The sequence below is a fragment of the Amphiura filiformis genome, chromosome 18 (genome assembly GCF_039555335.1).
Source record: "Amphiura filiformis chromosome 18, Afil_fr2py, whole genome shotgun sequence".
Classification (NCBI taxonomy): domain Eukaryota; kingdom Metazoa; phylum Echinodermata; class Ophiuroidea; order Amphilepidida; family Amphiuridae; genus Amphiura; species Amphiura filiformis.
In genome coordinates, this window is record NC_092645.1 from 58,795,042 (window position 1) to 58,807,781 (window position 12,740).

General features: G+C 36.6%; 1 protein-coding gene across 1 annotated transcript; it reads left to right on the plus strand.

Moving 5' to 3' along the window:
• Nucleotides 1-1,088: 1,088 nt before the first annotated feature.
• LOC140138870 (snaclec purpureotin subunit beta-like) lies at nt 1,089-9,903 on the plus strand. The gene is made up of 3 exons (XM_072160649.1): nt 1,089-1,214; nt 2,968-3,339; nt 9,762-9,903. Exons 1-3 carry the CDS (start codon nt 1,148-1,150, stop codon nt 9,884-9,886), a joined length of 564 nt encoding a protein of 187 aa, XP_072016750.1. The 5' UTR covers nt 1,089-1,147; the 3' UTR covers nt 9,887-9,903.
• The last annotated feature ends 2,837 nt before the right edge of the window (nt 9,904-12,740 follow it).

The following is a 12,740-nucleotide window of genomic DNA, read 5'->3' on the forward strand; positions in this document are numbered from 1 at the left end:
CCAGAATGTATAGTTTATGACTTGTTTTACAATTACTCTATAGATTATTTTCCAGTCATATTAAAATTAGTGATGATTAAGTGTTAACTGCGTGCAGCGCGAACATTTTGACATTTTTACCTAAAAGTAGAATGGCATACAAATATTTCAAGCACGGATTTTTAATTCTCATTGCACGGATATTTAATCTCACTGCACGAACGTGTCAGGAGGCTCGTTAAAATAGCCCCTGTATGAGAGTGGTTTAGAATAGATGCACGGGCGTATGATGACGGCGTTTGGAAACCGCAAGCTATCTTTTATGCAGTCCAAGATTTCTGAAGATATAAATAACAAGATTTTCGTTCGGAATTTGCATCACGAAATGATCCCTTCACGTTGGTCTATATATGTTGTTTTTCTGTAGTACATATTTTCACCGTTTCTGATGTACTGAATCCTATATGACTTTATTTTACCTTTTGCCTACAACTTAACTATCAAACGATTTGGAAAAAAAAATATCACAACACACAATCTTTAATTCTGGATGAAATTGCGTTGGCTCATAATGCACGTTCAGCTTATCATCCCCATCTTTCAATGTTGGGCAGAAATAGTGATGATTATTTCTAAATTCAACATTACAACCCGGGCATTACAATAGGGGAGCGGGAAGTATGTTGGGTAATTTACGCTTTGGTGTAGCAACGTTTTTTGCCAGGATTGTCTCGGTCCAGCAAAAGAGCAATAAACCGAACAGCAGAATATCTTCTTCGCCTACGATAATGAAACATAGTACGGCTCAGTTCTTACCACCGATCATAAAAACAATATTCCTATGTACTTAATAATTAAAGAAAATGTGAAAATATAAGAAAATGTGTAAAAACTTTATTAAGAAACAAGAGAAAAGCTCAATTTAGACTTTGCATGCGACGTGACTTACCATTAGTTCAGCAAAGCGTAACACTCTAGTCTTAAGTGCCTCGACTTAATGGTCGTTATCATTATTACTTGTTTTCGCTAGTTACGCCCAATCATTCTGTTCGAGCAGAAGACACAAAACCACTCCTGCAATTATTTGACGACGACTTGTGTTTCAATGATCGACTTCTAGAGAAGTGCAAAATATTGGTCAGAAAACGGAGGAATCGGATAAAAAAGGATGGATTTTCGCAAAAACTTTTTTGTGTGGATTGCTATCCAAGTCTATGTGGTTGCAGTTTGTTCTGGTATGTGATATAAAAAAGTGAGGCTTTTATAATATTTAAAAAAAGACCGGAATAACAAAATTCATAAAGGTTTCAATGGTGAAACTGTTTAAACTTTACGGAATTTGGGGATCATTTTAAATTTAGCTTCCTTTCTTATAAGAAAATATATTTTAATATAAATCATGAAAGGTATGATGAGGCTTAGCATATCATATTTTGACTCATTTTGTCATTGCGGCAAATTTATACAGCTTCAATATTATCAAAACGTATTTAGGTTGTGGCAAAGCCAATTTGGTTCCATAATTTGCTGCAGCGTATAGTCAGCGGGGTGGGGGGGGGGATCGATTGAGAAAATCGGAAAGGCATGGGGGGGTCAAGAAGACTTTGCGATATCTCTAAAATAAGGGCTAAAGAGAAAATGCTAATCCCCCACCACCACCACCACCACTCAGATAGCTGGATACGCCCAAGCATTGTAAAGAAGAGGACAACCACAATGCTAATGCATTGAGCGGAATATACGAGCAGAGAAACGACAGTCGCAATAGAAGAGAGCGGGAAAACATCCTCACAAACGTCCTCTTCTTTACATTTAAAATAAGCCCTTGCCCTCGTAATTACAAAACGTAAAATTTTGTTTCAATCGGACATTCTGTTCTCGAGATATGGCCTGTCAAAATGGTGTGAAACCAAAAAATTGGCAACAACTCTCTTTTTATTTTCTAGGTTTTTGACAAGTCCAATTGGCAGGTAATTTTTCTAATTATCTATGTATGAATCATTCAAAGTAAAGTTTTCAGATACAATTAAAAGAGCTATGGTACTAAGGCATGGTACATGGGTAGTACACACAAGATGCTACAAAATGACAGTTGTGTTTGGCAAATTTCAATTTCCATAATTAATTAGGGCCACTTAGTAGATTAGGGCCCTAATTAATTATGCAAATGGAAATTTGCCAAACGCATCCGTAGATTGTTGCATTTCATGTACACTACCATGTACCAAGTTTCAGTACCATACCTCTTCTAATCGTACCTGAAAACTTTACTTTGCATAATTCATACATACATAATTAGAAAATTACTTGGCAATACTGCATGCCAAAAATAAAGAAAATAAAAAGAAAGTTGTTGCCAACTTCTTGGTTTCGCGCCATTTTGACAGACCATATTTTAGTAACCGAATGTCCGATTGAAATAAAATTTTCAGTTTTGTAATCAGGAGAACATGAACTTCCACATATTTAAATTAGAAAAAAAATCTATATCCAATAGCGCTACCTTAAATCCGCGCAGTGGGACAATTGGAGTCCACACTTTTAGAACAGTTGCGTAACCCAACGCTTGGTGCCCCCGGGGTTGGTGCCATATGAACAACCCTTTTGTTGGCTAAAATATCACTCTTTTGTTGGGTAATATTAAATAATTTTAGCTTATTCATATAGGTAATTCCGCCTCTATGTTGTATGAAGTTGTTCCAAATTTAAACGTCGTTTAAAACAGCGTCATTTTTAACAGTGTTTTTGCTGTGTAAAGAAGGCTATGAAATGTTAATTGTATAAAAAGCGCTTATGGGATATGTCAGTAAATTTTATATATATTTATTTATTTATTTATTTATTTATTTATTTATTTATTTATTTATTTATTTATTTATTTATTTATTTATTTATTTATTTATATATTTATTTATTTATTTATTTATTTGTTTGTTTGTTTGTTTGTTTGTTTGTTTGCTTGCTATTACTATTTGCTCTCTAATGCAGAGTGTCCTGAAGATTACATACCATTTGAAAACTCCTGTTATAAGATCTACTCGTCTATGGTCTCGAGAGACGCTGCCTCCCGTGCTTGTACTGCAGCGAATAGTCATCTCGTCGATATAACATCTCAAGAAGAACAAGACTTTTTGGCGGGAAAATTAGATTCCCAAGGCTCCGGTGATGCGTGGATAGGACTTTCGTCACAAAATATCAGCGGCCCATTGTATTGGACGGACGGCTCACCACTTGATTTTGAGGCATGGACGTTTGTTGGCAGAAATGATGGTGGTACGTGTATTCGGATGAGCGCCTGGACAGGAAAATGGGGTGACAGACCATGCGATACGAAGTACAGATTTGTGTGCGAGTTTGAAAGTGAGTTGTTTTAGGCCAAAAAAAAAAAAGATTTATCTCTCAAACATTTTGCATAAAGCTATGTGCTATGTTTTTTAACAACTAAAATAACCTTTAAAAAAGCCCAGCGCATATGACTATAGGCCTACGCAGACCCTGTGTCAGGATTGCTTTTTCATTTTGCAATGAATGCACTTGTCTCGGTCCCAGCCGGTTTGTGTTCCTCCGTCACTAAACAAAGTTTCCATTAAAGTGTTTCCTCAATTGACCCTATTGAACTCAATCGGAACGGTATAACAATGATATAATGGCAGACAAAAAAAGCAGGGGCCCGTAGTCCAAAATAGCAAGGGGCCTTTATTTGCTGACAGCTTTTTTTCTTTTCTATCCATTTTTAACCCAAAATTATTTACTTTCATGTGAAAATTTACTGTATTGCACTGGGAAAAAATACATTTTGCGTTGTACGTACTACGGGCAGTGTTATACAAGAGAACTTGCGATTTCCAAACGCCGTGATCATACGGCCGTGTAACTGCTAAAATCTATGCTGCTATTCAAAACCACTCCCCTGTGGCGATGCGAGGTCGCGTATTTAGCCAACATTGATTCTGCACGTTTGAAATCACCGTGCAGGCGAAGACAAAAATGTTCAAAATGTGTCCGTTTTTAAAACAATGTATTAAATGGAATCAAGGATATTGAACATAACGACGAAGGAACGTCTAACTATTAGTATGATCCAATATTTTTGTTGGAAATCATGATAAAGCTACAGCGATGTGTGAAATTGGACGAAAATCCATAGGTCTAATGTGTGACCATTGAATTTCAAGCGCGTGTTTTAGTCTTTATTCCATCCGCCTTGTTCTCATTCGTGACGAATGAGCACAATCTAGAGCCAAGAACCGAGACTAGCAATATAGAACGCCGTTTTGAACGCCGTATAAACGCACAGTCCACGCAGCACGTAATGTAACATGGTAATCTCTCTACTACCACGACTACATGCAGTAACGTATGCAGACGGCAGCCCTTTTAAAACGGGGTTTTATCAAAATAACTTTTTTAAAGAGAAATTGGAGGAAAAAAGAAGAGAAACACCTGTACAAATGCAATTTTGACGAAGATTAATCTCATATTTGACCAATTCAGCTTTGCGAATTTGTTCCAATTTAAACCATTATTTGACCATTTTAAGCTTCAATGTGTTATATTTACACATTTCATGATCCTATCTTAGCTCACCAATAAATTCGCCCCCCCGGTTGCTGTTCTGTATACGCGCCAGGGGTGCACTCGAACGGGAATAAGGCACACAGTCATGACAGTGCTGTGGGATGTCGGACCAGAATGCAATTCACGTATACCAACGTATAATGCGTGCTAATTGTGCTAATTATTCACATGTGCTAATTATTCACATTTACCCTGAAAATGTTTGACATTGTATGTAACTTTGAAGACAATACATATTCTAAACCAATAGGTTACCCCCCATCCAATATATTTATATGATTTTGAATGAAATCATAGCATGCTGGGGTCATTTGAGGCCTATATTGAGCTCGACCTATTTTAATACATAATAGTAACGAATCATCCTATACATCTAGATAGGTCAACCTATACATTTTCTGAATCTTTATGACTATAAAGAGGAATTCGTTGGTATATGTTTTAACACAATTTGAGCAAGTTTGAAAAGTTTCATGACTTTTATTAACATGATTAAAACCCCAACGTTTGGGACTGAAGTCATAATGGGGAAAGTGCATTATATGACGGTACAAAAAAACCATTGGCCCTAATGTTTTCCCGACACCAAATTGATTTAAAAGGGCACTTCATCATATCCACAGCCTGATGCTGTCACAGCCCCACTTTCCTAAAAAAAGTTGAGATTTTGATACCACTGGAAACCTCTGGCTAGGCTACATAATATTCATCTACAAAAAATTCTTGCAGATTAATTTGTTACCAAAAAAAATCGTCAAATTTGAATTACATTCTTGTGTACCAGAACGAAATTACGACAGTGGACTATGGAGCAGTGTAATACACATCATGCAAACTCGCAAATGCACACTCGGAATCAACTGAAATTTTGAGAATAAGCTTTTTCTACTGAAAAATATAATAAAAACAGGATGCTATGATCACAAAATACTCCTTTAAGGGTAGACGATGTATTGTTGGTCGAAGCAGGATTTTCATTATCTAAATCAATATACCGGGTAGGCCCTATTATTGAAAAATAACATACTTGATTTATTGTTGTGATTGAGTTACATTTTACAAAAGTATTAAGGGATCTAAAATGAGCGTTTATTGCGTTTCGACAGTATTTTTTGTGGGACATGGGAGCACCTCAGACCTATCGAATTGCATTCTGAATACGAAGCATGTCTTTCTGATATCAAATAATTTTCATTTTTTGAAAATTACAATATAATACAAATTTTATGACAAATTATAAAAATTTGATATTTTTCAAATTTTGATATATAACAGTCCTCGAAGTAAATTATATAAATCTAATGATATATTCTTAAAGTGTATGTAGCAGGAAGGAAAAGCCGACGGTCAATTGAAAATTTTGACCTTGCATATTGAAGATATGGATTTTTTCCCAAAAAGACCTAATTTTTTTTGGTGTTTTGGGGAAAAAAATCCATATCTTCAATACGAAAGGTCAAAATTTTCAATTGATCGTCGGCTTTTCATCCCACCTACATACACTTTAAGTATAAATCATCAGATTTATAAAGTTTACTTCAAGTACTGTTACATATCAAAAATATCAATTTTAATGATTTGCCATAAAATGTGTATTAAATTGCGAATTTCAAAAATCAAAATTATTTGATATCAGAATGACATTCTTCGTATTCAGAATGCAATTCGATATGTCTGATGTGCTCTAATGTCCCAAAATAAATACTGTCCAAACGTTCATACCCCAGCCCTTAAACCACATGACCTAACAAAGGTATATCTGTGATTTACCCAATTTTACAGTACAAAATAGACAATACTCATTGAGTCATTGAGTGTAGGATTTGCCAAAAATACCAGGGTCTTTTCATGGCTACATGACGTATGTCAATATATGACGTATGTCAATATATGGGGGTGCCCCCCCCCCCCCGAAGATAGCCTACAATGATTCAACCGGAGTCGCGTTTTTTGAGTAGCTACAGTATCCCACCATATACATATTATATATCCTATCTTCAGGCCGACTGTAAGTTGATCTGGCGGCAATTGGCCATTGACCTGTACGTGACAAGATGTGGTGCCAGAGTTAGCTGATTCTCAGTCTTCAATTATGTACTTTTTTCTTTCCAATAAGCCAGCATATATGCTTATATAATTGGCTACTATGGATGACTTGAGTATTTAGCATGAGCCTTGTCCCGTCAGGACCCAAGCGTGTATCCGCACAGAGCGACCATTTAAACAAAAAACAAACCCACATTGTTCGGTCAATAACTAGTCCTTCTCCCATTCTGGCCAAACGTTTTACACTGCCACCGATACACAACGAATCTAATTACGAGAATTGTTATGGAGATACCCGCCAATCAAGGGCCAAACACAATTGCTAACTTATGTCAATTTTTCTCTGGTTTGATAGTTTTTGCTATACTGAATTTGTTATTTTGTGTAAAAAAATGCCAGATTGAACAGTTTATCATTCTTTCACGATATTGTCATGTACAAAAAGCATGCTTAAATTTACAACGCGACCCGACAAAGTTATAATATAAATTATTTTTTGGTAAAAAATTGTATCGTTATTGGGAACAAAAATGTGTATTATTATGCTATATTGTTTACTGGTGGTGTCCATGACAACGCAGGTATTAACAGCGTGTCTTTCAAGAGAAATCCTTTTAGTTCGATACAGATCACTGATTTCGTCGCCATTAAAAATTTTAAAACTGCGGCATTGAGAGGGTTTTAATTAGCTTAATTAGAGTGGACTTATAACGAGTTTTCATATATCGAGGTATGCTTTTAAATTAAAATTGGTTCAGTTCCGTGTGTCATTTTCCGTGTGTTTTGTGTCTATTCATTATTTTTCCTGACCTACAATGCTCGTCAAAATATTTTGGGACACCTGTATACTATGATCAGCTCGTAATATAATAGGCAAGAATTATTCGGTTTTTGTTACTGCTAGTCAGTTAAGTCCTGGTTTCTTTGGTGTCAAGCTATAAATCTTCCTTAATCCCAAAACTGTCCAGCCCTCACCCATCTTCACCAATTAATGTTGTTACTAATATAATCTGTTCACTATAAGATGGCACATGACCTTTGGAAAAGTACACGGGTCCCCACGGGAGACAAAGATGATAATGTATATAAAGCTTTTGGAAAATGTGTGATAGGTTTAGTGAATGTTGCAACAACTTAAACATGTCCTTTTCTGAAATAAAATTATTGAAATTTTAAGGTGTGCCAGCTTATACTGAATAGAATATAGTACTAGGCAGAAAGCATTGATCTAAGGGAAGTGGGGGCGGGGCTCATTTACATTGTTTGACATTTTTGACATTGTCTCTGGCGCCGGCGGAATACGAAAAACGATAGGCATATTCAGGCCCGGTACAACAAGAACCACAGTCAACCACTAACCACTAACTCAGTCGTCCAGTGGTAGTAACGTGAAATTTGGAATTAAATCAAAATACTGGACTTGACTATTTTTAACAGTACTACGTTGCGTGTGATACCATCACACTGAACATCAGCCAACTGACCCGCTGGATTGGTCATGTGACAGACGGCTAGGGATTGGCTTGATAGGAAACCCTGATCATTATCTACAAATCGGGTCTCATCATCCTCTCATACACAAGCTAGGAGTCATGAACCATCCAGTATAGAGCGGACACTATCATAAGTGAAACTGAACAAATCCCGAAGAAGAAAGATCACATCGAAAAGTCAATCAAAAACTGTGGTTATCTGAACTGGGCATTCTTGAAAGCCAACAAAAAGAAAAGCCAGGACAACCAACAAGCCAACGGAGTTGATCGACATACTAAACTAAAACTCGACATACTAACTTCTAAAGCGCGGGTAACGCTACCATTCATCTCGGGAACCTCGGAACGCGTCAAGAAACATTTCAAAGCGTACGGGATTGCAGCCTCGTTTAAGCCAGCCTGGAAATACCATCCGCGGAAAACTGGTTCATTGGAAAGGACAAACATCCCGAAGAAAAATCTCTAATCTTGTGTATGGTCTTGTGTGTGCAGGTAAAGATTGCACTAATCCTATGTGGGTGAAACCAAACAAGCCCTAAAATCCAGAGTAATTCAACATAGGCGGCCGAGCACCAACGAAGCCCAAAACTCCGCTGTTTATTTACACCTCAAAGAAACTGGTCATTCCATAAACATTAAGCTCCATTGGTGATGCAACCATTTTAGACAGAGAGGAACAATGGAGATGGCGAGGCATTAAAGAGGTTATTTGGGAGAGAGTAGAATACAACCTACCTCCATAGGCCTTCAAACACAGCCTATGCTACCTCACACATGGGACAGAGCCATCAAGCCGATCCCTAGCCATCTGTCACATGACCAGTCCAGCGGGTCAGTTGCCTGATGACGTGTGATGGTATCACACGCAACGTAGCATTACTAAAAAAATATTTTAAGTCCAGTATTTTGATTTAATTCCAAATTTTAACCCCTAACCACTGTTTATACAACAAGAACCACTAACCGCGAAATATGGATATCCAACAATCATAAACTATAAATTAGCCCCCGATAGAATGAATGAATGAATGAATGAATGATAGCAGGACTTAAAGAATGGGGGAAATTAAGCGGTAAAAGTTAAAAACATTAATAAAAGTAGAATAATCTGTTGTGTCAAATTATATTAGGCTTCCTGTTTACATTAAGGATACGCTTGCTTTCTTGCCCTGCGGGGCCTTTATATTGGGGTCCCACTTGGAAAGTTCAGTCGTCGTATGGGAGTCACCGGCCTCGAGCCTGTCGGCCCTATGACCTTTATGTTTCCTGTTGAAACTGAACGAAACTTACGAAAGCAAGAGTAACCTTAATGTAAACAGTAACCCTGTCTAATTTGACAAAATTTTACAGCATTTAACTGTAGAGGGTCCTATACAAAATTGTGATATATTCCTAAAGTAAGACGGGAGACCAGGTTGAATCCTTTGTATGCTTTCTCAGCTGACAAAAGATTACCCAAATCAAAGTACGCACTCTCATTTGGTGGCCATCATATTTCAAAAAAGCTCAGTTTGCCGCGTAGCCCTATAAGACGAGTCCGTCTTTGGTCCATTTCTTAGTCAGAAAAAGAAGAAAAAAATGCCAAGAAACGGCAAAAAGAAAACAAAATGATACATTTTTGTCCATCCTGCGAATATATATCTTATTTGACATATTTTTGTACAGAAAACAACTGTACTTTGGGTACTGATAATTGTGACGTAAATGCTACTTGCACCGCTACCGTTGATTCCTTCACTTGTGCATGCAATGCCGGTTACAGTGGAGATGGAGTAACATGCACAGGTTAGTCTATTTTGTAACATATCCCCGGGAACATATCGCCTATACGCGGGTCAAACTACCCGGAAATGGTGCATTCTTATCGAATATTCTATTATGATTGCTTGCTTAAATGAGAAAGACAGCAAAAGAAAGTGACTTTTTTCCTGTCTTTCTCATTTAATCTCTTGCAGTGCTACTTTGTTTAACCTTGTAAAAGGGATGTTTTTATGCTCCCGAAACGTCGGTTGTTTTGTCTTTTTAACCCTAAATTTTGGATGTTGTTGTTCATATTAAACAGTTTTTAACATTTATCAAGCAAAGCCAATTTATTTCAAGCATTGAGTTATAACCGCTTTATTTATATTGGCGTAAACACTGTATTGGTCTTGATACTTGCCTTTTTAGACCTTAAACGTGTAACAAAAATTTCGAAATAAGATTCGAATAAAGCAACATAAATAATACATGAAAAGATGACTAGTAATATAAAAAATTAATATTTAATGTCGAAAGATAAAATAAAAAGATTTGATATTAATAAGCGAATATTTCCCCACATTTGTTCCATTTGCGTATATGCCTATGCAAATATTATTATATATTAAGATAAGTTTCGTCGTCGTTGTCATCGATATCACCATCGATACCGTGGAAAATGATGGAATACCGTTCTTTTTCCACCTTACACCCAAAATAACAGTCTGATTTTTTTCAAACAGAGTGGCATTAGTTTTATACAACAAAAACTGTCAATTCTTAATTTGTACAGTCATTGATGAATGTGTTGAAATTAATCCTCGCTGTGACGCAAATGCTGTTTGCACCAATACCGATGGTTCCTTCACATGTGAATGTAATGCCGGTTACAGTGGAGATGGAATAACATGCACAGGTTAGTTAATTTTGTACCATATCACCATTCTGCAAATATTTGTCACCTATGATGAGCGAGTCAAACTACCTTTTCAAACTACCTTTTCGAAATTTTCGAGTGCGATTGATTTAAAACAAAAAACTCGTTTTCAGTAGTAATTGAATATATGAATACAAAACCCACCCAAGTCCATACTGTGCCCAAATTGAGTCAAGCATGGGAATTTGTTGCTTTGCATAGGCCTGTCATATGTATGAAAAAACAACTCAAATTCATCCACTGTGTCTATTGAGTATGTGAAAAATAGCATGTATGAAAGAATAACCCAAGTCTATGATTTGAGTCTTGTAGCACATTGATTGAAATCCAGTATGTATAAAAGTCCGCTTGTAACACATTCATTGCTGGAGAGTGACTTTTGAAAAACAAATGGGTTTAATAAAGGAAAGTGTGTGGTTTATATTACATGGCAGAATGCTTACCAACATTATACATACCTGTGTGCTTTATTTTGTATTATCTTACTAGTGGTAATCTCATTCAAATATTGTTGTCTTTGTATATGATTCAAAAAACCACCCAAGTCCAAAATTTAAAATGAACCCCACGAGTCCCTGAAATGCTAATCGTCATACTTAATACAGTTTAACCCACTCATTTGCACGTAAAACTTACCATATTGACCAGGTAAATATAACTGAAGGAATTAAAATGATACGCCGGTTTTTGTCTCAAAATCACTTCCCATGGACTTGGGTGGGTTTTGTATTCATGTATTCAATTATTTGTGATGTGATCAACCAAAAATTATAAACATGTTTGTCAAGCAAAGTCAATTTATTTCAATCATTATTGAGTTTAAAAACGCTTTATTCATATTGGTGTAACACTGTACCAGTCTTGATCAGGCTTGCCTTTTAGTTCTTAAACGTGTACCCAAAATAAGAGATGAAAAGAAGACTAGTTGAAAAGATTTGATATGCGAATCATTTGCCATTGGTTTTATATTCCTATATGCAAATATAATTGATTTTTAAAAATTGATCATAATAGAATATATGATGATGGTGATGATGATCATCATAATGATGATGATGATGATAATAATTACATCATCATCGTCATCCCCCACCTATCTCCGTCGTCGTCACCGATACCATTATTTTGTACAAGTATATGCTTAATAAACAAGAACATCTTTGATGTACAGTTCATAAGTGCCAATACTTGCATCCGAACTACAAAGAAACGGAATACTACATAAAATACCAAAGTACTCTTTTCTCAGTCACCACAAATTAGCTCGATCGAGTCAACTGAAGTCACTGTTTAAAGTCAATAAGTTAAGTCAGCTGAATATCACTCGAGTCAGTCGCATCAATACCTCGAGTTACATTGACTCTGCCATGGGATACCGTTCTTTTCCACTTGACACCAAAATAATACAAGAGTCTGATTTTTTCAAAATACAATGGAATAGTAACATTATTTTTTATACACCAAAAAGTGCCAATTCTTAATTTGTACAGATATTAATGAATGTACTTCGAGTGCTGATAACTGTGACGCAAATGCTGTTTGCACCAACACCATTGGTTCCTTTACATGTGCATGCAATGCCGGTTACAGAAAACATGATGGAGATGGAGTAACATGCACAGGTTAGTTTACTTTGTACCATATCGCCATTAACGGGTCAACCGGCATCTCCAGCAGATATTATTGCTCTGAAGATTTGTTGTTGCTAGTGATGTTGTAGAGACACCTCCGATGACGTCACAGGTGTAGATGACACCAAACCAGAAGATGCTGTGCCCTCCTCTTGGTTCGGGGGGTCAGGAGGTTGTTCTTTGTCGCGGTTCAGTCTGGGTCCTTTAGTTCTTATAATATTGACTGCTTCCAAGACCCTACGGGGAAGTCCTTTGGCACCCTCTCTAACGTTGTCAATCTGGTGTCTTTTGCTCCTTTCGATATGTTCCTTAATCGCTGACTTGGAACTGACCGCT